The 26,184-nt window shown below is 47.8% G+C and overlaps 2 protein-coding genes across 2 annotated transcripts in view; both read left to right on the top strand.

Moving 5' to 3' along the window:
* LOC125626113 (IgGFc-binding protein-like) overlaps positions 1-5,953 on the top strand; it is a 54,129-nt gene extending 48,176 nt beyond the window's left edge. Inside the window, exons 23-27 of the mRNA XM_075123028.1 lie at positions 1,460-2,033; positions 2,287-2,480; positions 3,335-3,476; positions 4,151-4,491; positions 5,336-5,953. Of these exons, the coding sequence (XP_074979129.1) occupies positions 1,460-2,033; positions 2,287-2,480; positions 3,335-3,476; positions 4,151-4,491; positions 5,336-5,953 (1,869 nt within the window). The remainder of the gene's footprint in view (positions 1-1,459; positions 2,034-2,286; positions 2,481-3,334; positions 3,477-4,150; positions 4,492-5,335) is intronic.
* A 5,049-nt stretch (positions 5,954-11,002) lies between these two features.
* On the top strand, positions 11,003-20,715 carry LOC142070055 (IgGFc-binding protein-like). The gene is made up of 8 exons (XM_075123027.1): positions 11,003-11,578; positions 12,067-12,637; positions 13,349-13,944; positions 15,824-16,397; positions 16,651-16,844; positions 18,087-18,228; positions 18,904-19,244; positions 20,098-20,715. Exons 1-8 carry the CDS (start codon positions 11,003-11,005, stop codon positions 20,713-20,715), a joined length of 3,612 nt encoding a protein of 1,203 aa, XP_074979128.1.
* The last annotated feature ends 5,469 nt before the right edge of the window (positions 20,716-26,184 follow it).

Raw genomic sequence — 26,184 nt, 5'->3', positions numbered from 1 at the left:
AGTAATAAGGGTTGGCTGGCCCCAGGCCCACTGAGGGGCAGGACACCAGGCTCATCCACATGGTATTTAAGCCCCTCCCAGAAACACATTAAGCAACGTGATTAACATCTACCACATGTTTGTTCTCTCCTCCTCTCCCCAGGAAAGATGTGTGTGCAGTGGGGTGTTTTGCTGTGGATTTTTTTATAATGATAAATGTATATGCATGTTGCCATATATATATGTTGGAGAAAGGTGGTCTAAGAACGTACCTTGCACTTGGAAAGGAGGGTGGCCAGGTTAGTGAGGGTCCTTACTTCCTGAGACGGTTCATTCCCCAGACTTGGACCAAACTCCTAATAAAGCTTTATCTCTGGCAGAGACAAAGGTTATCCTTACTGATGTGATTTCCATTGTGCCAATGGAAGAAAGTTGTCAACCACAGTCTTCAACCTGGGGGTTTAATTCATCTTTTAGATAGCCTGGTCCCAGGCCATTGAGCGCCTTGGGATAAGGACTGAGAACTTGAACTGGATTCCTTGTTCTATGGGAAGCCAGGGGAGGGAGTGGAGGACAGGTTTAATGTGTACAGCAGCCAGTGTTGCTGAGGAGGCATGCTGCAGAGTTGTGTAGCACTTGAATATTCCTAAGTGCTGAATGCTTCATGCCCGGGTATACCACCTTGCCATATAGTCCAGCAGGGAAGCGACAAAGCCGTGAATGGTTGAAGCCAGGTCATCTTCTGTCAGAATGGTATGGAGTCTCCTACCCAGCTAGAAATGGTAGAAAGTGCTACTCAGGGATGCTGCTATGTCAAAGTTTCTCTTGGGTGAGATGAGCATCCTCCAGCTCAGCTCCATCTTTGCCTCCCTTGTTGGTTATACCCCTATTTATGAGTATTAATTATTTGGTGAACCCCATCCACATACCTCACATTTTGCAAACATGGGGTAAAATTCCTCCCCATTATATCTCCGTTGGCCTCTGTGTTGAAGAATCTGTCCCATGGCATAGTGCCCTGTGAAGCCTGCAGTCTAATTTGGGGCAAATTGAACACAATGCATAGGAAATTGTTTGAGATAGGAGAGGGAGGGGAAGGAAGGAGGAGTCACCAGGGAAGTGGGTTTTCAGGGGCCGAGGGGGGGAGATGGAGAAGAAGTAGGAGACTGTTCTGAGTCCAGGAGTTGGCATGAGAAGGAGCAGGCCAAACATGGGTTGAGGAGTTGGAGAAGATAGAGAGAGACGATCAGGAGGGAGGGAGGTGCCTGGGAGATGAGATCAGAAATGTAGGCCGGGAGACAATGTCAAGAGCTTGGAAGGTGAGGACAAACCATTGCAAAGTGAAATCGGGAGTCATGAGTCATTCTGGATTTAACCCATGGCGTCAGTGAGAACTGAATCTCAAAACTTGTCCATAGCCCCTACGCACGATGCAGTGTCCATCCTACCTGCTCATAGGGGAATGTGCTGTCTTTTCCAGGTGGACGGGGTATCCCACAATCTCCCCGTGATAATGGTCAATGGGCAGCTCCGAGCATATCAACACGGCACTAATGTCCTGGTGCAAACTGACTTTGGCCTCACTGTGAGCTACGACCTGGTTTACCAGGCCAGAGTCACCATCCCAGGGACCTACCAGGGCCAGACGTGTGGCCTGTGCGGGAACTACAATGGACAGCAGGACGAGGAGTTCCTGCTCCCCAGTGGCAGGAGAGTCCCTGATGTGGCAGCATTTGGCTCTGCTTGGGAAGTCGAGATCCCAGGAGCATCCTGTACAGACAGATGTGCTGGAAACAGCTGTTCAGTTTGCGAAGAGAAGAAGAAGGACGTCTTCAAAGGGCGCAACTACTGTGAGCTGCTCACAGACCCCAACGGCCCCTTCGTGGCCTGCCACGGCGCGGTCAGCCCCAGTGTGTATCAGAGCAACTGTCTGTACGATGTGTGCCTGGGAAACGGGGATGCACAGGTCCTGTGCCAGAGCATCCACAGCTACGTGACAGCCTGCCAAGAGGCGAAGGTCACCATCCAGCCCTGGAGGAGCGCCTCCTTCTGCGGTAAATGCACCCACAGTGTAGGAGCTCTGGGACGCACTGGGGAATGGAGGCGGTCAGTGTTACTGAGAATCTTGTTCCAGGCCTCTGGGCTTCTTCTGGAAGTCTTCTGGGTGGGAGCCAACAATCTCACGTTCCCTTAGAAAGGTGCCCTGTTCCTCTCCTCCCTGTCTTGCTGTCCTCTCCTTCATGTCAGTCCCTCTAGGCTGTGGTGTGAGATCTTTCCATCCATCCTTTATTTCTCTCTCTATTTAAGCTGTGAGCTGCCCTGTTAACAGCCACTACGAGGTCTGCGCCGACCTCTGTACCACCACCTGCTCTGGAGGCATCATGGACTGCCCGGAGACCTGTGCTGAAGGCTGCCAGTGTGACGAGGGCTTCCTCTTCGACGGCCAGGGCTGTGTGACTCCAGAGAGCTGTGGGTGCTTTGAGCATGGGAGATATTACAAGGTACCACCTCAAGCAGTCTGGGTCTGATCTAAATTTTTTTCTCACATATCTTAATCTCTACACTAGACAGGAATAGGGTTTGCTATAGTGGATCAGAGTATTGGCCTATCCGGCCTGGCATCCCTGCTCTGTTAATGCCCAAAGCACCAAGAAAAGCAAGAAAATTTGATTCCCTTTGTCTGTTGTGGGGAAACTGAGGCACAGAGAGGGGCTGCTCATTAGACAGCCTCTCTTTTTAATGTTAAGAGAAATAATATTAGGAAACAATAGTTTTTCACACACCTTACCACACAGCTCTGAGTTTAGCACTGCCAGAAATTATTATAAATAACCATTTCCAGTTATATTTCCAGTCAGCCTCACCTCAGTCCCCGGAAAAATCATGGAGCAGGTCCTCAAGGATTCAATTTTGAAGCACTTAGAGGAGAGGAAAGTGATCAGGAACAGTCAGCATGGATTCACCAAGGGCAAGTCATGCCTGGCTAACCTAATTGCCTTCTATGATGAGCTAACTGGCTCTGTGGATAAGGGGAAAACAGTGGACACGTTCTTCCTTGACTTTAGCCAAGCTTTTGATACGGTCTCCCAGAGTAGTCTTGCCAGCAAGTTAAAGAAGTATGGGCTGGATGAATGGACAATGAGGTGGATAGAAAGCTGGCTAGATCATCAGGCTCAAAACCTTTGAGATTTTTAAGGTCAGGCTTGACAAAGTCCTGACTGGGATGATTTAGTTGGGGATTAGGTCCTGCTTTGAGCAGGGGGTTGGACTAGATGACCTCCTGAGGTCCCTTCCAACTCTGATGTTCTATCATTCTATGATTGCGTTATTTCTTCCTTCCCAAACATCCCGTCAGCCCAGTGAGACAGTCCTGAGAAATGAGTGCCAGCAAAACTGCACCTGCGTTCCTGCCCGAGGGGTGACTTGCAAAGCTCACAGCTGCACCAGTGGAGAAACATGCCAGATCAGAGACGGCGTCATGGACTGCATCGGCCAAGGTAAAGGAGAGTCACTGATTGAAACATGACCCGAGGGGTTATTGCACAAGGGGTGAGTAAAGTCATTTCAATTATGTCTCCTCACCCTTCTCACTCACTCTCTCTCTCCCCTTTTATTTAGCCTGGAACCCTGACCCGTAATATTACAGAATTTTGACTTGAAAGATGGAAACAGTTGTTGGAAACACTCGTCTCTGCTGCATCCATCTTCTGATGTGCACAGCAGAGCCAAGTGGGCAGCTGTCAGGGAGCTGATCACACTCGTAGGTCTTCTCCCTGGCTGTAGCCTAGGAGCTGCTCTAAATTGGAGCCCACTGGCTGTGGGGGCCATCAGTCAGCTGGGCACTGTCAGTGTCCATCACATCCCAGCCACAATCCTTTGCCTGATCGATGCCGGCATCATGCCCAAAGGTGTTGAACCACCTCTGCCGCGCATTGCGGGGAAGGAGACACAGGATCTGGTTTTGCTGTTGTCACACACATGCAGAGATTTCCTCAGCATGGGACTCGTGGGAGGTTTGTGAATGATGCAAAGGAAGTGTGTATGGGGATAGAGGAAGAGAGACAGAGGAGTGCATGGTGATAGATTGATATAACAATGCGTGTCGGGGGAGAGATAGACAGATGTTACTGATTAGTCTGCTGTTTGTCTTTCTATTGTCTTTCCCCACTAGATATTCCAAAGCCATCGTGCAGTGTGGTCCGCTGTAGGGAAGGAACTATTTGCAAGATGATAAATGAGCAGCCAAAGTGTGTGCCAGTCTCTCGGGGCACGTGCAGGGCCGGGGGATACTTTCATTACCGCACCTTCGATGGCCGGGCGTATGATTTCCATGGCAACTGCACCTACACGGTGGTCAAGACCTGCAGGGATGCCTCCGGCCTGCCCTCCTTCCATGTCATGGCCAAGAATGAGAACAGTGGGAACACACAGGTTTTCTACGTTGGGTTGGTGACTGTCCAGGTGGATGGAGTCACTGTCACAGCAGCCAGGGCTGAAGTCGGCTTTGTGTGGGTAAGTGCTGGGCACGCAGGTGTGATTCTTTTACTTTATATATATATAAATAAAATTCTTCTTCTAAGTACCTGATTGATTTCAGTGTCCTGAAGTCAAGGGATCGGGTCTGTGCTCACATTACTAAGGCAACTGGTTGGTATTTATTTCTCAGTCCTCCCCAGGAAAGCGGGTGAAGGGGCTTGGGGGGATATTTTGGGGGGATAGGGATTCCAAGTGACCCTTTCCTGACTTTTTGGGGAAATCACTTGGTGGTGGCAGCAATACCATCCAAGGACCAGGAAAGGAATTTGTGCCTTTGGGAAGTTTTAACCTAAGGTGGTAGCATATAAGCTTAGAGGGTCTTTCATGCGGGTCCCCACATCTGTATCCCAGAGTTCAGAGAGGGGAGGGAACCCTGACAGGGCCAAATCACAATTTCCAGTGAATCTGGACACAAACTTTATCCAATTTTGGATTAAAACATCACATTAGATAGAGCTGGCCTGAGAAAGCTAATTCCACTGGCAGAAAGATTTCAATATTTTGAAAATTAGCTTAATTCCAATATGGAACGAAACTCATAAATTACTACATTTTCTATGAAGACGAATGGAGCCCCAGCTCCAGGTCAGTCCGCCCGGCGGGCTGCCGAGGAGCTGGTGACAGGAAAAAGAGACAGGTTTTGAAATTGGCCTTGTTTCCATCAGAACTCCTTGGAAAAGGAACAATCTTCTCAAACCCCTTTTGATGTTGATGAATTGGAAAATACTAGTGAAAAACTATATCAGAGTAGAGCTCCGTAGATAAGTGACAGACCTGTGCACTCGATTGTGACCTTTGCCCTTTCTTTCTCACTGCAAAGGTGAATAACACCAGGGCCCACTTACCCATCTCCCTGAACAATGGGACCCTTCGGCTCTATCAGAGCGGCACCTCCCTCGTCCTCCGCACCGACTTCAACCTCAGCATGTCCTATGACTGGAACAACCACGTGAGGGTCACCGTCCCTAATGACTTCTCCGACAGCCTGTGCGGCCTGTGTGGCAACTATAATGGGGACCCCTCCGATGACTTCGAGACCCCAGAGGGGGACCTGGCTCCCAGTGTCGCCGCCCTGGGGAAAAGCTGGGCAGTGGAAGATGAGGATCAGTTTTGCTGGCACGATTGCATTGGAGGTTGCAGGCCCTGTGCCGCCAGCATAGTCAGAAAGTACAAGGAAGAGGCCTCGTGTGGCCTGATAACCAAGGTCTCAGATGGGCCCTTCAGCCAGTGCCACTCCAAGGTGGATCCTACAGTCTACTTGGACAACTGCGTGTACGATCTGTGCCACAGCGACGGCTACAGGAAGGTCCTGTGTGAGGCCCTGAAGGCCTACGCGGATGCCTGCCAGCTGGAGGGGATCAGGATTGGGGAATGGAGACAGTTGGCCAGATGCCGTGAGTACAGATTTGTATGCCAAGGTCTATGGTCTGCTGGTTAGACCGGGAAGCCTGGGTTCTCATCACTCTTGAGTTCTAGCCCTGGTGTTGGGAGGGGGCGTGATCGAGTGGTTTGGGATTGAGCAGTGATTGGGAAATCAGGACTCTGGGTTCTGTTGTACCCACAGTACTTGTTTGTCCTTGGAATTGCTAAGGTGCCTGTCACTTGGAGTATCTAACGTCCACTGATTACACATGGGAGCGGTGGTAAAATGGTGACAGTTTAAGTCACTGATAAAATCATAGATTCTAAGGCAGTGGTTCTCAACCTATTTCCCATTGTGGGCCGCATATGCAGCTCTCTAGGTGTTATATGTGCTGCATCCACACACTATATATACTACCTGTATGGCCTAGAGGATGTCACATGGGCCACAGCGACCTGTGGACCTTGAGTTGAGAACCACTGCTCTAAGGTCCGAAGGGGCCATCATGTTAATCTAGTCTGACCTCTTGCACGTTGCAGCCCACAGAACCTCGCCCACCCACTCCTGTAACCGACCCCTAACCTCTGGCTGAGTGACGGATGTCCTCAAATCTTGATTTAAAGACTTCAAGTTACAGAATCTGCCATTTACACTGGTTTAAATCACCAAGTGACCTGTGGCTCAAGATGCAGCAGAAGGCAAATAATCCCTAGGGTCTCTGCAATCTGACTGGGGGTGGAAATTCCTTCCTGACCTCAAATATGGCAATCAGCTGGACCCTGATCATGGTGGGTGAGATACCTGGGAAAGAATTGTCTGTTGTAACTCAGAACCCTGCCCATCTAGTGTCCCATCACTGGCTGTTGGAGACATTGCTGCTACCACTCACAGATCAGCTACATGCCATTGTGGGCAGTCTCATCACACCATCGCTCCATAAACTTATCAAGCTCAGTCTGGAAGCCAGTAAGGTGTTTTGCCCTTATTGCTCCCCTTGGAATGCTGTTCTAGAACTTCACTCCTGTGATGGGTATCATCTAATTTCAAGGCTAAACTTGTTGATGACCAGTTGATGTCCATTTCTTTTTGTGTCAACATTGGTGCTTAATTTAAGTAACTCCTCTCCCTCTCTGGTGTTTATCCCTCTTATGTATTTATAGAGAGCAATCATATCTCCCTTCAGCCTTCTTTTGGTTAGGCTAAACAAGCCAAGCTCTTTGAGTCTTGTCTCATAAGGTAGGTTTTCCATTCCTTGGATCATCCTAGTCGCCCTTCTCTGCATGTGTTCTGGTTTGTATTAATTTTTCTTAAACATGGGAGACCAGAATGGCACACAGTATTCCAGATGAGGTCTCACCGGTGCCTTGTATAATGGTACTAACACTTCCCTGTCGCTACTGACAATACCTCTCCTGATGCATCCTAGGACTGCATTAGCCTTTTTTTCCCCACAGCTGCATCACATTGGTGGCTCTTAGCCATCCTGTGATCAACCAATACACCCAGGTCTTTCTCCTCTTCTGTCACTTCCAACTGATAGATCCCCAGCTTAGAAGAAAAATTCTTGTTGTTAGTTCCTAAATGCATGACCGTGCACTTTGCACTATTAAATTTCATCCCATTTCTATTACTCCAGTTTTCAAGGTCATCCAGATCTTCTCGTATGATATACCGCTCCTCCTCCGTATTGGTAATACCTCCCAACTCTGTGTCATCTGCAAATTTTGTTAGCACACTCCTACTTTTTGTGCCAATGTCACTAATAAAAATGTTAAATAAGATTGATCCCAAAACCAATCCCTGAGGAACTCCACTATTAACCTTCCTCCAGCCTGACAATTCACTTTTCAGTATGGCCTGTTGTAGTCTCTCCTTTAACCAGTTGCTTATCCACCTTAGAATTCTCATATTAATCCCCATCTTCTCCAATTTAAGTAATAATTTCCCATGTGGACCTGTATCAAATGCCTTACTGAAATTCAGGTACGTAAGATCTACTGCATTTCCTTTATCTAAAAAATCAGTTATCTCCTCAAAGAAGGAGATCAGGTTGGTCGGGCATGATCTACATTTTGTAAAACCATGTATTTATCCCAATTACCATTTACCTCTGTTTCCTTAACTGCTTTCTCTTTCAAAGACCTGCATACAACTGAGGTCAAACTAACAGGCCTGTAGTTTCCTGGATCACTTTTCTCCCTTTCTTAAAAATAGGACCAATATTAGAAATTCTCCCCCAAGTTTACAGATTCATTAAAAATCCTTGCTCTTGGGCTTGCAATTTCATGTGCCAGTTGCCTTAATATTCTTGGATGGAGATTATCCAGGCCCCACGATTTAGTCCCATTAAGCTTTTTGAGTTTGATTTCCACCTCAGATACCATAATTTCTACTTCCATATACTTGTTCACATTAGCTAGGCTGCCACTTCCCCTAAACTCGTCATTACTCTTACTAAAAACTGAGGCAAAGTATTCTTTTAGGTGTTGGGCCATACCTGGATTATCTTTAATCTCCACCCCATCCTCAGTGCTTAGTGGTCCCACTTTTGTGTCCAACTTTGGGCCCCCCAGTACAGACAGGATGTGGACAAATTGGAGAGAGTCCAGCAGAGGGCAATGAAAATGACCAGGGAGCTGGGGCACATGACTTACGAGGAGAGGCTGAGGGAACTGAGCTTGTTTAGTCTGCAGAAGAGAACAGTGAGGGGGGATTTGATAGCAGCCTTTAACTACCTGAAGGGGGGTTCTAAAAAGGACGGAGCTCGGCTGTTCTCGGTGGTGGCAGATGACAGAACAGGGAGCAATGGTCTCAAGTTGCAGTGCGGGAGGTCTAGGTTGGATATTAGGAAACGCTATTTCACTAGGGGGTGGTGAAGCACTGGAATGGGTTCCTAGGGAGGTGGTGGAACCTCCATCCTTAGAGGTTTTTAAGGCCCTGGCTGGGATGATTTAGTTGGTGTTGGTCCTGCGTGGCGCAGGGGATTAGACTCCATGATATCCTGAGGTCTCTTTCAATGCTAATCTTCTATGATTCTATTATTCTTCTTTCCTTTTTATTTATATGGCTATAGAAAATTTTACTCTTGGTTATAATTTCCTTTACAAGGTCCAACTTTGCTTGGCTTTTGGCAATTCTCACTTTATCCCTACACCTTCTGACCTTCAAGAGGTAGCTTTCCTTCCTGATCCATCCCTTCTTCCATTCCTTGTTGGCTTTCTGCTTTCTCTTAACCACCAGTTTGAGACGTTTACTCATCCAGCTTGGTCTGCAACCCTTCCCTATGGATTTTTCCCCCTTGCTTGGAATGCAGGCTTCAGATTGTTTCTGAAACTCCAAGCCTCCTCCACATTCAATCCTTGAGTTCTTCGGTCCAGTCTACTTCCTGGACCCTAACTAATTCCATTATTTTTTTTTTAAAGTTTGCCCTTTTGAAATCAAGGATCCTAGTTGCAGATCTATTTTGTTTAAACTGAATGAGTTCATGATCACTTGAACCCAGGTTGTCCCCTACCACCAGTTCTTCTACAAGGTCCTCACTACTCACCAAATGTAAAATGCCATCACATCTTGTTGGTTCAGTGAGTATTTGGTGAAGAAATCTGTCAGCTATCCCATCCAGGAAAATCTGGGCCATACTGTTTTTGGTAGCATTTTTCCTCCAATCTATATCTGGGAAGTTAAAATCTCCTATAATCACACAATTCCCAATAGTATTTGTGACAAGTTTAGTCACAGAGATCACCTTGGGACTGTCACCTGATGTGCTGAAATTACTTCTGAGCCCATTTTCCCTACCAGCTTGGGACTCCATAACCCTGCCTTGTTGAGCCAGACACACTAGCCTGCTGCAACACAGACCCAGGGTCTGGGCCACGCCCCCAAAGCTGCACACTTTAACTAAAAACAGCTCAACAGGTTACCTGTCTCCAGCAGCCAAATACCCAGCTCCCAATGGGATCCAAACCCCAAATAAATCTGTTTTACTCTGTATACAGCTTATACGGGGTAAATTTGTAAATTGTTCACCCTCTATATCACTGATAGAGAGATATGCACAGCTGTTTGCTCCCCCAGGTATTAATCACTTACTCTGGGTTTATTAATAAACAAAAATGATTTTTATTAGGAATAAAAAGTAGGATTTAAGTGGTTTCAAGTAATAGACAGAACAAAGTAAGTGAAAAAGCAAAATAAAACAAAAAACGCAAGTCTAAGCCTAATACATTAAGAAACTGATTATCGGTAATATCTCACCCTCAAAGATGTTCCAGTAAGCTTCTTTCACTGACTACACTCCTTCCTAGTCTAGGCCCAAACCTTTCCACTGGTACAGTCTTTGTTAGATCCAGCAGACATCTCAGGTGGTAAGCAGGGGTTTTCTCATGACTGGTCCCCTTTATCCTGCTCTACCCCCGTTTATAGCTTTGGCACAAGGCGGGAATCTTTTGTCTCTCTGGGTCCCCACCCCTCCTTCTAAATGGAAAAGTACCAGATTTAAGATGGATTTCATCATCAGGTGACATGGTCGCAAGTCACTGTAAGACCCCTAGTACCCATTCCCCATGGGCTGGCTCACAGGTACACAAGAAGGCTTTCAAGTAACTAAATCCATTTACAACTGATTGTTGCTGGAGCACCCTTAATGGCCTCCACTTAATATGTTTACCTCAGTGATACAAGTTTATATTTTATTCTCCTAACTCCAGATCTAGAAATAATACAGGCAAACAATTAGGATGAACACACTTAGTAGATTACAAGCTTACATTACAACCTAATGACACCATACAAGGGGCATTTAGCATACAGCCTATTCCAGATATGTCATATTCTTAAGCACACTTCCACAAAGCATATGGAGTGCAACATCACAGTGTTTATTTAATTAAACACATCAAAGAGGTATCTATCCAGTATCCACTCTTCTTAAAAATGGACCTTACCCTGCAAGGTGCTGAGCACCTCCTGCAACGTGCTGAGCACCCTCTGTTCCTGTTGAGGTCACCAGAATTCAAGGGCTCTCGTAGCCCCACAAGATGCATCCCCCTCTGTCTATTTTAAATACTGTTTTTGCTTGGAGAGAATTTGCTGCTAAATCTGTGGGTCCTTCACTCCCCAGCCATGGCGTGCCCCCTGGAGAACAGCCAGTACCAGCTCTGTGGAACAGCCTGCCCAGCCACGTGTGTGGACCAGTCAGCCCCCAGCAGCTGCCAAGACCCCTGTGTGGAAAGCTGCCAGTGCAAGGACGGTTTTGTGCTGAGCCAGGGCAAATGCATCCCCAAGAGCAGCTGTGGGTGTCAGTTTGAGGGGCGTCCCTATGTCCCCAATGTGAGTTTCTGGGTCGATGAGGTATGTGGGACACGGTGCATGTGCGATGCAGCCACTAGACAGGTCGAATGCGCGGCTGCTACGTGCAAACACTCGGAGAGGTGCGGGCTAGTGAACGGCGTACGGGGCTGTTACCCCTCCAGCTACGCCACCTGCTCCGTGACAAGGAATCTGCACTACACCACCTTTGATGGACAGAGATACGACTTCCAAGGCACCTGCCGCTACCAGCTCACGGCCCTGTGCAAGAAGGCGGAGGGACTGGTGGACTTTGAAGTCTACTTCCAGGAGAACAATACCGCTCCTCTACAGATCAAGGTTTATCAGACCAACCTCAGGGTCAGCAATCAATTCCCTGGGAAAGTCCTGGTGAGTGAATTATCTCTAGTCTCTCTAAAACATTTCTAGAAAGTCATCTGTGTCATCAACACAGGTTACAGACAGTGCATGGAAGGACTGTGAAATATAGAATGAATGGGAACTGGATTCTTCTACGAACAGGGAGCCGATGGAGATATTTAAGGATCGGGGTGCTGCCATTTCACTTGAGATGGGTCAGAAAGTGTCAGTAGCATCCAGTGTTTGTGGGAACCTGGGGAGCTGGGGCTCAGGTAGCACAGAGAGGAGGGAACTGCAATAGCCAAAGCCAGAGGTAATGAAAGTCTGGTTGGAGGATCCTGCCCAGTCTGGAGAGCTGAGATTCAGGCAGGTTGTAGGGAAGGGAGCAAGGCAGACTGGACAAAGAGTTAAACAGAGGTGGATTTTTATTATAGTTATGGGCTGGAGCTCTGTTCTGGAGTGAGAGGTTCCACCATGAGCGAGCGATGTTTCATATACTGAATGATTTGCACTTACAGATGAACGGTTTCCTGATTAACCTTCCCTTCAACCTCAATGATAAGAAAATCACTGTGTATAGAAAGGGCTGGGCCACAGTGATCCAGACAGACTTTGGTCTCACCGTTACCTATGCCGGGTGGTCAGGACGCATCACGGTCACTCTGCCAGTCACCTACACGGGAGCCGTGTGTGGTCTGTGTGGCAACTTCAACAGGGACAGGGAGGACGACTTGCTCATGAGGGATGGCACGCTGGCACCAAGCCCAGTCAGCTTTGGCCAGAGTTGGAAGGTGGGCGACCTCCCAGGATGCTCTGCAGTAATGATACCCCCATGTGCAAGTGTAGAGGCTATTGAAAAACAACAACAAGGTAGCAGAGGACAGTGTGGGATCATCCTAGACAAGAATGGCCCCTTCAGAGGATGTCACAGCGAAGTGGACCCCCATGGATACTTCATAGACTGCGTGTACGGCTATTGCGTCCTCAGTGGTCGGGAGAATAACGTCTGCCAGGCAGTTGCTGGCTATTCCGAGGCATGTCAGGAAGCTGGAGCTATGGTGCATCCCTGGAGGACGACAGAGTTCTGCTGTGAGTTGCCTCTGTCCACTACTGATTGCCCCATGGGGCTTGTTAGTTTTTGTTGGCTGGTAATTGTTGATCTAAATGCTCAGCTTATCCTGTTCTGCAGAATGTTTAAGTGACAAAGAAGCCCTCTCTCCAAACGATGGGTACAGTCATAGGAGCTGCCCCCTCACTATGCCCTATCAATGTGCTGCACCCCAGGCCAGAGAGGCACTGTTTGGGGATGTGATAGTCCATCCAGTCCTTGGCTTCCCTGCTGAGACTGGAAATAATCAGAGCTGGGAGTCAGTGGAGTCTTCGTAATTGAGATGTCGGTCCATTAGGAACTGGTGTGGGAAGCCACCAACTCATCTCCCATAAGCCATCATCTGGGAAGGAGTTTTAGGCACTAGTGCCCTGGACTCAAAGCAAAAAGCTAGTGGTGAAAAGCTCTACAGAACAATTCCAGGCCCATGAGCCCTCCACTCCCTACACCCTGATCTTGGACCAGATTAGAAGCCTAACCCTTGGAGAGAGATTGTCTATATCCCATTACCTGGTGTCTCTGGGGCACCCAGTCCCCAGACCTGGGACCGAATTAGGAGGTTGCCCTTTTATTAATTAACCAAACTAAGGAAATAGAAAATTAGGCGCTTGAATGAAATTGCATATTCTGTGATGGTTCATTGCGCATATTGCTTAGGCACGATGTGACCTAACTCTTTGTTCTAATTACAGCTCCGTCCTGTCCCCCGAACAGTCACTATGAATTCTGCAGCAGCAGCTGCGATCTGACATGCAGCAACCTCTATGCCCCGGTGCAATGCACGACCCAGTGTAAGGAAGGCTGCGTGTGTGACGAGGGCTTTGTTCTCAGTGGTGACCACTGCGTCCCCTTTTCCCAGTGCGGATGCCTCCACAGGGGACTTTACTACCAGGCCGGGGAGACCTTCCACCCGAGCGGTTCATGCGAGGAGCAGTGCGTGTGTCTGGCTGGTGGGGAGGTTGTGTGTAAGGCATTTTCCTGCGGCACTGGTGAGGAATGCAGGGTGGTGGACGGCATCCAGAAATGCCACCCATTTGGATCTGCGACCTGTTCTGCCTCTGGCCATTCCCACTACCTCTCTTTCGACGGGGTCCCCTTTGACTTTCAAGGCACCTGCACCTACATCCTGGCCAAGACCTGCACCGATGCCAGTCACCTTACACCATTCTCTATCAGTGTAGAGAAAGAAGACTGGGGCAGCGGGAACGTCTCCATGGCCAAGGTGGTATCCATCCAGGTGTATGGGATCACACTCACCCTGCTGCAGAAGAAACAGGGGCTCATCATGGTAAGTCCTTCTCCAGATCTTCATTTAGATTGTTCTGTGTGTCCCTTTGTGGCCCGAGGTTTCTGCATGTGGCCTGCCTCCGCTTCCCCTCTTGGACTCCTCAACAACTCACAAAAGGCTTTTACAAATCCAATAGCAACAGCCCTCCCAAGGGTCTCATTCAAATAGGAGTTTTCACATACAGCCATTCACTTCCTTATCTGGCCATTCCCAGGCATTGCCTGACTGCCGTCTCACTCCCCTTCTTTCAGGTTTCTTTGTGGGAGCCTACTCACTGCCAGCAGCCTCTCTATTCCCCTCTTTCTCTCTGACAACTCTCTCTGCTGGACCAGGAGCCTGGCTTCTTCCTGCTTCTCTTAAATGGGATGTATATGATTCCTGCTCAGATGTGCCTACTTAGTAATAAGGGTTGGCTGGCCCCAGGCCCACTGAGGGGCAGGACACCCTGCTACAAGGTTCATATACCAGGCTCATCCACATGGTATTTAAGCCCCTCCCAGAAACACATTAAGCAACGTGACTAACATCTATCACATGTTTGTTCTCTCCTCCTCTCCCCAGGAAAGATGTGTGTGCAGTGGGGTGTTTTGTTGTGGATTTTTTTATAATGATAAATGTATACGCATGTTGCCATATATATATGTTGGAGAAAGGTGGTCTAAGAACGTACCTTGCACTTGGAAAGGAGGGTGGCCAGGTTAGTGAGGGTCCTTACTTCCTGAGATGGTTCATTCCCCAGACTTGGACCAAACTCCTAATAAAGCTTTATCTCTGGCAGAGACAAAGGTTATCCTTATTGATGTGATTTCCATTGTGCCAATGGAAGAAAGTTGTCAACCACAGTCTTCAACCTGGGGGTTTAATTCATCTTTTAGATAGCCTGGTCCCAGGCCATTGAGCGCCTTGGGATAAGGACTGAGGACTTGAACTGGATTCCTTGTTCTATGGGAAGCCAGGGGAGAGAGTGGAAGACAGGCTTAATGTGTACAGCAGCCAGTATTGCTGAGGAGGCATGCTGCAGAGTTGTGTAGCACTTGAATATTCCTAAGCGCTGAATGCTTCATGCCTGGGTATACCAGCTTGCAATATAGTCCAGCAGGGAAGCGACAAAGCCGTGAATGGTTGAAGCCAGGTCATCTTCTGTCAGAATGGGATGGAGTCTCCTACCCAGCTAGAAATGGTAGAAAGTGCTACTCAGGGATGCTGCTATGTCAAAGTATCTCTTGGGTGAGATGAGCATCCTCCAGCTCAGCTCCATCTTTGCCTCCCTTGTTGGTTATACCCCTATTTATGAGTATTAATTATTTGGTGAACCCCATCCACATACCTCACATTTTGCAAACATGGGGTAAAATTCCTCCCCATTATATCTCCGTTGGCCTCTGTGTTGAAGAATCTGTCCCATGGCATAGTGCCCTGTGAAGCCTGCAGTCTAATTTGGGGCAAATTGAACACAATGCATAGGAAATTGTTTGAGATAGGAGAGGGAGGGGAAGGAAGGAGGCGTCACCAGGGAAGTGTGTTTTTAGGGGCCGAGGGGGGGAGATGGAGAAGAAGTAGGAGACTGTTCTGAGTCCAGGAGTTGGCATGAGAAGGAGCAGGCCAAACATGGGTTGATGAGTTGGGGAAGATAGAGGAAGAGGATCAGGAGGGAGGGAGGTGCCTGGGAGATGAGATCAGAAATGTAGGCCAGGGTGACAATGTCAAGAGCTTGGAAGGTGAGGACAAACCATTGCAAAGTGAAATCGGGAGTCATGAGTCATTCTGGATTTAACCCATGGCGTCAGTGAGAACTGAATCTCAAAACTTGTCCATAGCCCCTACGCACGATGCAGTGTCCATCCTACCTGCTCATAGGGGAATGTGCTGTCTTTTCCAGGTGGACGGGGTATCCCACAATCTCCCCGTGATAATGGTCAATGGGCAGCTCCGAGCATATCAACACGGCACTAATGTCCTGGTGCAAACTGACTTTGGCCTCACTGTGAGCTACGACCTGGTTTACCAGGCCAGAGTCACCATCCCAGGGACCTACCAGGGCCAGACGTGTGGCCTGTGCGGGAACTACAATGGACAGCAGGACGAGGAGTTCCTGCTCCCCAGTGGCAGGAGAGTCCCTGATGTGGCAGCATTTGGCTCTGCTTGGGAAGTCGAGATCCCAGGAGCATCCTGTACAGACAGATGTGCTGGAAACAGCTGTTCAGTTTGCGAAGAGAAGAAGAAGGACGTCTTCAAAGGGCGCAACTACTGTGAGCTGCTCACAGACCCCAACGGCCCCTTCGTGGCCTGCCACGGCGCGGTCAGCCCCAGTGTGTATCAGAGCAACTGTCTGTACGATGTGTGCCTGGGAAACGGGGATGCACAGGTCCTGTGCCAGAGCATCCACAGCTACGTGACAGCCTGCCAAGAGGCGAAGGTCACCATCCAGCCCTGGAGGAGAGCCTCCTTCTGCGGTAAATGCACCCACAGTGTAGGAGCTCTGGGACGCACTGGGGAATGGAGGCGGTCAGTGTTACTGAGAATCTTGTTCCAGGCCTCTGGGCTTCTTCTGGAAGTCTTCTGGGTGGGAGCCAACAATCTCACGTTCCCTTAGAAAGGTGCCCTGTTTCTCTCCTCCCTGTCTTGCTGTCCTCTCCTTCATGTCAGTCCCTCTAGGCTGTGGTGTGAGATCTTTCCATCCATCCTTTATTTCTCTCTCTATTTAAGCTGTGAGCTGCCCGGTTAACAGCCACTACGAGGTCTGCGCCGACCTCTGTACCACCACCTGCTCTGGAGGCATCATGGACTGCCCGGAGACCTGTGCTGAAGGCTGCCAGTGTGACGAGGGCTTCCTCTTCGATGGCCAGGGCTGTGTGACTCCAGAGAGCTGTGGGTGCTTTGAGCATGGGAGATATTACAAGGTACCACCTCAAGCAGTCTGGGTCTGATCTAAATTTTTTTCTCACATATCTTAATCTCTACACTAGACAGGAATAGGGTTTGCTATAGTGGATCAGAGTATTGGCCTATCCGGCCTGGCATCCCTGCTCTGTTAATGCCCAAAGCACCAAGAAAAGCAAGAAAATTTGATTCCCTTTGTCTGTTGTGGGGAAACTGAGGCACAGAGAGGGGCTGCTCATTAGACAGCCTCTCTTTTTAATGTTAAGAGAAATAATATTAGGAAACAATAGTTTTTCACACACCTTACCACACAGCTCTGAGTTTAGCACTGCCAGAAATTATTATAAATAACCATTTCCAGTTATATTTCCAGTCAGCCTCACCTCAGTCCCCGGAAAAATCATGGAGCAGGTCCTCAAGGATTCAATTTTGAAGCACTTAGAGGAGAGGAAAGTGATCAGGAACAGTCAGCATGGATTCACCAAGGGCAAGTCATGCCTGACTAACCTAATTGCCTTCTATGATGAGCTAACTGGCTCTGTGGATAAGGGGAAAACATGTTCTTCCTTGACTTTAGCCAAGCTTTTGATACGATCTCCCAGAGTAGTCTTGCCAGCAAGTTAAAGAAGTATGGGCTGGATGAATGGACAATGAGGTGGATAGAAAGCTGGCTAGATCATCAGGCTCAGTGGGTAGTGATCAATGGCTCCATATCTAGCTGGCAGCCGGAATAAAGCTGAGTGTCCCAAGGGTTAGTCCTGGGGCTGGTTTTGTTCAGTATCTTCATGAATGATCTGAAGGATGGTGTGGATTGCACCCTCAGAAAGTTTGCAGATGACACAAAACTGGAAGGAGAGGTAGATATGCTGGAGGGTAGGGATAGGATACAGAGGGCCCTCGACAAATTAGGGGGTTCCAAAGAGGATGGATCTAGACTGTTCACAGTGGTAGCAGATGACAGAATGAGGAGTAATGGTCTTAAGTTGCAGTGGGGGAGGTTTAGGTTGGATATTAGGAAAAACTTTTTCACTAGGAGGGTGGTGAAGTACTGGAATGGGTTCCCTAGGGAGGTGGTGGAATCTCCTTCCTTTGAGGTTTTTAAGGTCAGGCTTGACAAAGCCCTGACTGGGATGATTTAGTTGGGGATTAGGTCCTGCTTTGAGCAGGCGGTTGGACTAGATGACCTCCTGAGGTCCCTTCCAACTCTGATGTTCTATCATTCTATGATTGCGTTATTTCCTCCTTCCCAAACATCCCATCAGCCCAGTGAGACAGTCCTGAGAAATGAGTGCCAGCAAAACTGCACCTGTGTTCCTGCCCGAGGGGTGACTTGCAAAGCTCACAGCTGCACCAGTGGAGAAAAATGCAAGATCGGAGACGGCGTCATGGACTGCATCAGCCAAGGTAAAGGAGAGTCACTGATTGAAACATGACCCGAGGGGTTATTGCACAAGGGGTGAGTAAAGTCATTTCAATTATGTCTCCTCACCCTTCTCACTCACTCTCTCTCTCCCCCTTTTATTTAGCCTGGAACCCTGACCCGTAATATTACAGAATTTTGACTTGAAAGATGGAAACAGTTGTTGGAAACACTCGTCTCTGCTGCATCCATCTTCTGATGTGCACAGCAGAGCCAAGTGGGCAGCTGTCAGGGGGCTGATCACACTCGTAGGTCTTCTCCCTGGCTGTAGCCTAGGAGCTGCTCTAAATTGGAGCCCACTGGCTGTGGGGGCCATCAGTCAGCTGGGCACTGTCAGTGTCCATCACATCCCAGCCACAATCCTTTGCCTGATCGATGCCGGCATCATGCCCAAAGGTGTTGAACCACCTCTGCCGCGCATTGTGGGGAAGGAGACACAGGATCTGGTTTTGCTGTTGTCACGCACATGCAGAGATTTCCTCAGCATGGGACTCGTGGGAGGTTTGTGAATGATGCAAAGGAAGTGTGTATGGGGATAGAGGAAGAGAGACAGAGGAGTGCATGGTGATAGATTGATATAACAATGCGTGTCGGGGGAGAGATAGACAGATGTTACTGATTAGTCTGCTGTTTGTCTTTCTATTGTCTTTCCCCACTAGATATTCCAAAGCCATCGTGCAGTGTGGTCCGCTGTAGGGAAGGAACTATTTGCAAGATGATAAATGAGCAGCCAAAGTGTGTGCCAGTCTCTCGGGGCACGTGCAGGGCCGGGGGATACTTTCATTACCGCACCTTCGATGGCCGGGCGTATGATTTCCATGGCAACTGCACCTACACGGTGGTCAAGACCTGCAGGGATGCCTCCAGCCTGCCCTCCTTCCATGTCATGGCCAAGAATGAGAACAGTGGGAACACACAGGTTTTCTACGTTGGGGTGGTGACTGTCCAGGTGGATGGAGTCACTGTCACAGCAGCCAGGGCTGAAGTCGGCTTTGTGTGGGTAAGTGCTGGGCGCGCAGGTGTGATTCTTTTACATATATATATATATATATATATAAATAAAATTCTTCTTCTAAGAACCTGATTGATTTCAGTGTCCTGAAGTCAAGGGATCGGGTCTGTGCTCACATTACTAAGGCAACTGGTTGGTATTTATTTCTCAGTCCTCCCCAGGAAAGCGGGTGAAGGGGCTTGGGGGGATATTTTGGGGGGATAGGGATTCCAAGTGACCCTTTCCTGACTTTTTGGGGAAATCACTTGGTGGTGGCAGCAGTACCATCCAAGGACCAGGAAAGGAATTTGTGCCTTTGGGAAGTTTTAACCTAAGGTGGTAGCATATAAGCTTAGAGGGTCTTTCATGCGGGTCCCCACATCTGTATCCCAGAGTTCAGAGAGGGGAGGGAACCCTGACAGGGCCAAATCACAATTTCCAGTGAATCTGGACACAAACTTTATCCAATTTTGGATTAAAACATCACATTAGATAGAGCTGGCCTGAGAAAGCTAATTCCACTGGCAGAAAGATTTCAATATTTTGAAAATTAGCTTAATTCCAATATGGAACGAAACTCATAAATTACTACATTTTCTATGAAGACGAATGGAGCCCCAGCTCCAGGTCAGTCCGCCCGGCGGGCTGCCGAGGAGCTGGTGACAGGAAAAAGAGACAGGTTTTGAAATTGGCCTTGTTTCCATCAGAACTCCTTGGAAAAGGAACAATCTTCTCAAACCCCTTTTGATGTTGATGAATTGGAAAATACTAGTGAAAAACTATATCAGAGTAGAGCTCCGTAGATAAGTGACAGACCTGTGCACTCGATTGTGACCTTTGCCCTTTCTTTCTCACTGCAAAGGTGAATAACACCAGGGCCCACTTACCCATCTCCCTGAACAATGGGACCCTTCGGCTCTATCAGAGTGGCACCTCCCTCGTCCTCCGCACCGACTTCAACCTCAGCATGTCCTATGACTGGAACAACCACGTGAGGGTCACCGTCCCTAATGACTTCTCCGACAGCCTGTGCGGCCTGTGTGGCAACTATAATGGGGACCCCTCCGATGACTTCGAGACCCCAGAGGGGGACCTGGCTCCCAGTGTCGCCGCCCTGGGGAAAAGCTGGGCAGTGGAAGATGAGGATCAGTTTTGCTGGCACGATTGCATTGGAGGTTGCAGGCCCTGTGCCGCCAGCATAGTCAGAAAGTACAAGGAAGAGGCCTCGTGTGGCCTGATAACCAAGGTCTCAGATGGGCCCTTCAGCCAGTGCCACTCCAAGGTGGATCCTACAGTCTACTTGGACAACTGCGTGTACGATCTGTGCCACAGCGACGGCTACAGGAAGGTCCTGTGTGAGGCCCTGAAGGCCTACGCGGATGCCTGCCAGCTGGAGGGGATCAGGATTGGGGAATGGAGACAGTTGGCCAGATGCCGTGAGTACAGATTTGTATGCCAAGGTCTATGGTCTGCTGGTTAGACCGGGAAGCCTGGGTTCTCATCACTCTTGAGTTCTAGCCCTGGTGTTGGGAGGGGGCGTGATCGAGTGGTTTGGGATTGAGCAGTGATTGGGAAATCAGGACTCTGGGTTCTGTTGTACCCACAGTACTTGTTTGTCCTTGGAATTGCTAAGGTGCCTGTCACTTGGAGTATCTAACGTCCACTGATTACACATGGGAGCGGTGGTAAAATGGTGACAGTTTAAGTCACTGATAAAATCATAGATTCTAAGGCAGTGGTTCTCAACCTATTTCCCATTGTGGGCCGCATATGCAGCTCTCTAGGTGTTATATGTGCTGCATCCACACACTATATATACTACCTGTATGGCCTAGAGGATGTCACATGGGCCACAGCGACCTGTGGACCTTGAGTTGAGAACCACTGCTCTAAGGTCCGAAGGGGCCATCATGTTAATCTAGTCTGACCTCTTGCACGTTGCAGCCCACAGAACCTCGCCCACCCACTCCTGTAACCGACCCCTAACCTCTGGCTGAGTGACGGATGTCCTCAAATCTTGATTTAAAGACTTCAAGTTACAGAATCTGCCATTTACACTGGTTTAAATCACCAAGTGACCTGTGGCTCAAGATGCAGCAGAAGGCAAATAATCCCTAGGGTCTCTGCAATCTGACTGGGGGTGGAAATTCCTTCCTGACCTCAAATATGGCAATCAGCTGGACCCTGATCATGGTGGGTGAGATACCTGGGAAAGAATTGTCTGTTGTAACTCAGAACCCTGCCCATCTAGTGTCCCATCACTGGCTGTTGGAGACATTGCTGCTACCACTCACAGATCAGCTACATGCCATTGTGGGCAGTCTCATCACACCATCGCTCCATAAACTTATCAAGCTCAGTCTGGAAGCCAGTAAGGTGTTTTGCCCTTATTGCTCCCCTTGGAATGCTGTTCTAGAACTTCACTCCTGTGATGGGTATCATCTAATTTCAAGGCTAAACTTGTTGATGACCAGTTGATGTCCATTTCTTTTTGTGTCAACATTGGTGCTTAATTTAAGTAACTCCTCTCCCTCTCTGGTGTTTATCCCTCTTATGTATTTATAGAGAGCAATCATATCTCCCTTCAGCCTTCTTTTGGTTAGGCTAAACAAGCCAAGCTCTTTGAGTCTTGTCTCATAAGGTAGGTTTTCCATTCCTTGGATCATCCTAGTCGCCCTTCTCTGCATGTGTTCTGGTTTGTATTAATTTTTCTTAAACATGGGAGACCAGAATGGCACACAGTATTCCAGATGAGGTCTCACCGGTGCCTTGTATAATGGTACTAACACTTCCCTGTCGCTACTGACAATACCTCTCCTGATGCATCCTAGGACTGCATTAGCCTTTTTTTCCCCACAGCTGCATCACATTGGTGGCTCTTAGCCATCCTGTGATCAACCAATACACCCAGGTCTTTCTCCTCTTCTGTCACTTCCAACTGATAGATCCCCAGCTTAGAAGAAAAATTCTTGTTGTTAGTTCCTAAATGCATGACCGTGCACTTTGCACTATTAAATTTCATCCCATTTCTATTACTCCAGTTTTCAAGGTCATCCAGATCTTCTCGTATGATATACCGCTCCTCCTCCGTATTGGTAATACCTCCCAACTCTGTGTCATCTGCAAATTTTGTTAGCACACTCCTACTTTTTGTGCCAATGTCACTAATAAAAATGTTAAATAAGATTGATCCCAAAACCAATCCCTGAGGAACTCCACTATTAACCTTCCTCCAGCCTGACAATTCACTTTTCAGTATGGCCTGTTGTAGTCTCTCCTTTAACCAGTTGCTTATCCACCTTAGAATTCTCATATTAATCCCCATTTTCTCCAATTTAAGTAATAATTTCCCATGTGGACCTGTATCAAATGCCTTACTGAAATTCAGGTACGTAAGATCTACTGCATTTCCTTTATCTAAAAAATCAGTTATCTCCTCAAAGAAGGAGATCAGGTTGGTCGGGCATGATCTACATTTTGTAAAACCATGTATTTATCCCAATTACCATTTACCTCTGTTTCCTTAACTGCTTTCTCTTTCAAAGACCTGCATACAACTGAGGTCAAACTAACAGGCCTGTAGTTTCCTGGATCACTTTTCTCCCTTTCTTAAAAATAGGACCAATATTAGAAATTCTCCCCCAAGTTTACAGATTCATTAAAAATCCTTGCTCTTGGGCTTGCAATTTCATGTGCCAGTTGCCTTAATATTCTTGGATGGAGATTATCCAGGCCCCATGATTTAGTCCCATTAAGCTTTTTGAGTTTGATTTCCACCTCAGATACCATAATTTCTACTTCCATATACTTGTTCACATTAGCTAGGCTGCCACTTCCCCTAAACTCGTCATTACTCTTACTAAAAACTGAGGCAAAGTATTCTTTTAGGTGTTGGGCCATACCTGGATTATCTTTAATCTCCACCCCATCCTCAGTGCTTAGTGGTCCCACTTTTGTGTCCAACTTTGGGCCCCCCAGTACAGACAGGATGTGGACAAATTGGAGAGAGTCCAGCAGAGGGCAATGAAAATGATCAGGGAGCTGGGGCACATGACTTACGAGGAGAGGCTGAGGGAACTGAGCTTGTTTAGTCTGCAGAAGAGAACAGTGCGGGGGGATTTGATAGCAGCCTTTAACTACCTGAAGGGGGGTTCTAAAAAGGACGGAGCTCGGCTGTTCTCGGTGGTGGCAGATGACAGAACAGGGAGCAATGGTCTCAAGTTGCAGTGCGGGAGGTCTAGGTTGGATATTAGGAAACGCTATTTCACTAGGGGGTGGTGAAGCACTGGAATGGGTTCCTAGGGAGGTGGTGGAACCTCCATCCTTAGAGGTTTTTAAGGCCCTGGCTGGGATGATTTAGTTGGTGTTGGTCCTGCGTGGCGCAGGGGATTAGACTCCATGATATCCTGAGGTCTCTTTCAATGCTAATCTTCTATGATTCTATTATTCTTCTTTCCTTTTTATTTATATGGCTATAGGAAATTTTACTCTTGGTTATAATTTCCTTTACAAGGTCCAACTTTGCTTGGCTTTTGGCAATTCTCACTTTATCCCTACACCTTCTGACCTTCAAGAGGTAGCTTTCCTTCCTGATCCATCCCTTCTTCCATTCCTTGTTGGCTTTCTGCTTTCTCTTAACCACCAGTTTGAGACGTTTACTCATCCAGCTTGGTCTGCAACCCTTCCCTATGGATTTTTCCCCCTTGCTTGGAATGCAGGCTTCAGATTGTTTCTGAAACTCCAAGCCTCCTCCACATTCAATCCTTGAGTTCTTCGGTCCAGTCTACTTCCTGGACCCTAACTAATTCCATTATTTTTTTTTTTAAAGTTTGCCCTTTTGAAATCAAGGATCCTAGTTGCAGATCTATTTTGTTTAAACTGAATGAGTTCATGATCACTTGAACCCAGGTTGTCCCCTACCACCAGTTCTTCTACAAGGTCCTCACTACTCACCAAATGTAAAATGCCATCACATCTTGTTGGTTCAGTGAGTATTTGGTGAAGAAATCTGTCAGCTATCCCATCCAGGAAAATCTGGGCCATACTGTTTTTGGTAGCATTTTTCCTCCAATCTATATCTGGGAAGTTAAAATCTCCTATAATCACACAATTCCCAATAGTATTTGTGACAAGTTTAGTCACAGAGATCACCTTGGGACTGTCACCTGATGTGCTGAAATTACTTCTGAGCCCATTTTCCCTACCAGCTTGGGACTCCATAACCCTGCCTTGTTGAGCCAGACACACTAGCCTGCTGCAACACAGACCCAGGGTCTGGGCCACGCCCCCAAAGCTGCACACTTTAACTAAAAACAGCTCAACAGGTTACCTGTCTCCAGCAGCCAAATACCCAGCTCCCAATGGGATCCAAACCCCAAATAAATCTGTTTTACTCTGTATACAGCTTATACGGGGTAAATTTGTAAATTGTTCACCCTCTATATCACTGATAGAGAGATATGCACAGCTGTTTGCTCCCCCAGGTATTAATCACTTACTCTGGGTTTATTAATAAACAAAAATGATTTTTATTAGGAATAAAAAGTAGGATTTAAGTGGTTTCAAGTAATAGACAGAACAAAGTAAGTGAAAAAGCAAAATAAAACAAAAAACGCAAGTCTAAGCCTAATACATTAAGAAACTGATTATCGGTAATATCTCACCCTCAAAGATGTTCCAGTAAGCTTCTTTCACTGACTACACTCCTTCCTAGTCTAGGCCCAAACCTTTCCACTGGTACAGTCTTTGTTAGATCCAGCAGACATCTCAGGTGGTAAGCAGGGGTTTTCTCATGACTGGTCCCCTTTATCCTGCTCTACCCCCGTTTATAGCTTTGGCACAAGGCGGGAATCTTTTGTCTCTCTGGGTCCCCACCCCTCCTTCTAAATGGAAAAGTACCAGATTTAAGATGGATTTCATCATCAGGTGACATGGTCGCAAGTCACTGTAAGACCCCTAGTACCCATTCCCCATGGGCTGGCTCACAGGTACACAAGAAGGCTTTCAAGTAACTAAATCCATTTACAACTGATTGTTGCTGGAGCACCCTTAATGGCCTCCACTTAATATGTTTACCTCAGTGATACAAGTTTATATTTTATTCTCCTAACTCCAGATCTAGAAATAATACAGGCAAACAATTAGGATGAACACACTTAGTAGATTACAAGCTTACATTACAACCTAATGACACCATACAAGGGGCATTTAGCATACAGCCTATTCCAGATATGTCATATTCTTAAGCACACTTCCACAAAGCATATGGAGTGCAACATCACAGTGTTTATTTAATTAAACACATCAAAGAGGTATCTATCCAGTATCCACTCTTCTTAAAAATGGACCTTACCCTGCAAGGTGCTGAGCACCTCCTGCAACGTGCTGAGCACCCTCTGTTCCTGTTGAGGTCACCAGAATTCAAGGGCTCTCGTAGCCCCACAAGATGCATCCCCCTCTGTCTATTTTAAATACTGTTTTTGCTTGGAGAGAATTTGCTGCTAAATCTGTGGGTCCTTCACTCCCCAGCCATGGCGTGCCCCCTGGAGAACAGCCAGTACCAGCTCTGTGGAACAGCCTGCCCAGCCACGTGTGTGGACCAGTCAGCCCCTAGCAGCTGCCAAGACCCCTGTGTGGAAAGCTGCCAGTGCAAGGACGGTTTTGTGCTGAGCCAGGGCAAATGCATCCCCAAGAGCAGCTGTGGGTGTCAGTTTGAGGGGCGTCCCTATGCCCCCAATGTGAGTTTCTGGGTCGATGAGGCATGTGGGACACGGTGCATGTGCAATGCAGCCACTAGACAAGTCGAATGTGCAGCCGGTACGTGCAAACACTCAGAGAGGTGCGGGCTAGTGAACGGCGTACGAGGCTGTTACCCCTCCAGCTACGCCACCTGCTCCGTGACAAGGAATCTGCACTACACCACCTTTGATGGACAGAGATACGACTTCCA

This window comes from Caretta caretta, chromosome 24 (assembly GCF_965140235.1).
Source record: "Caretta caretta isolate rCarCar2 chromosome 24, rCarCar1.hap1, whole genome shotgun sequence".
Taxonomy (NCBI): domain Eukaryota; kingdom Metazoa; phylum Chordata; order Testudines; family Cheloniidae; genus Caretta; species Caretta caretta.
This window is presented reverse-complemented; position numbering and strand designations above follow the sequence as displayed.

Excerpts from the sequence above, each read along its gene's own strand:
- LOC142070055 (XM_075123027.1), top strand. The coding sequence starts at position 11,003 with ATGGCGTGCCCCCTGGAGAACAGCCAGTACCAGCTCTGTGGAACAGCC. Across the intron at positions 16,398-16,650 it reads GAGGAGAGCCTCCTTCTGCG|CTGTGAGCTGCCCGGTTAAC; the intron begins GTAAATGCACCC and ends TCTCTATTTAAG. Across the intron at positions 18,229-18,903 it reads CATGGACTGCATCAGCCAAG|ATATTCCAAAGCCATCGTGC; the intron begins GTAAAGGAGAGT and ends TTTCCCCACTAG.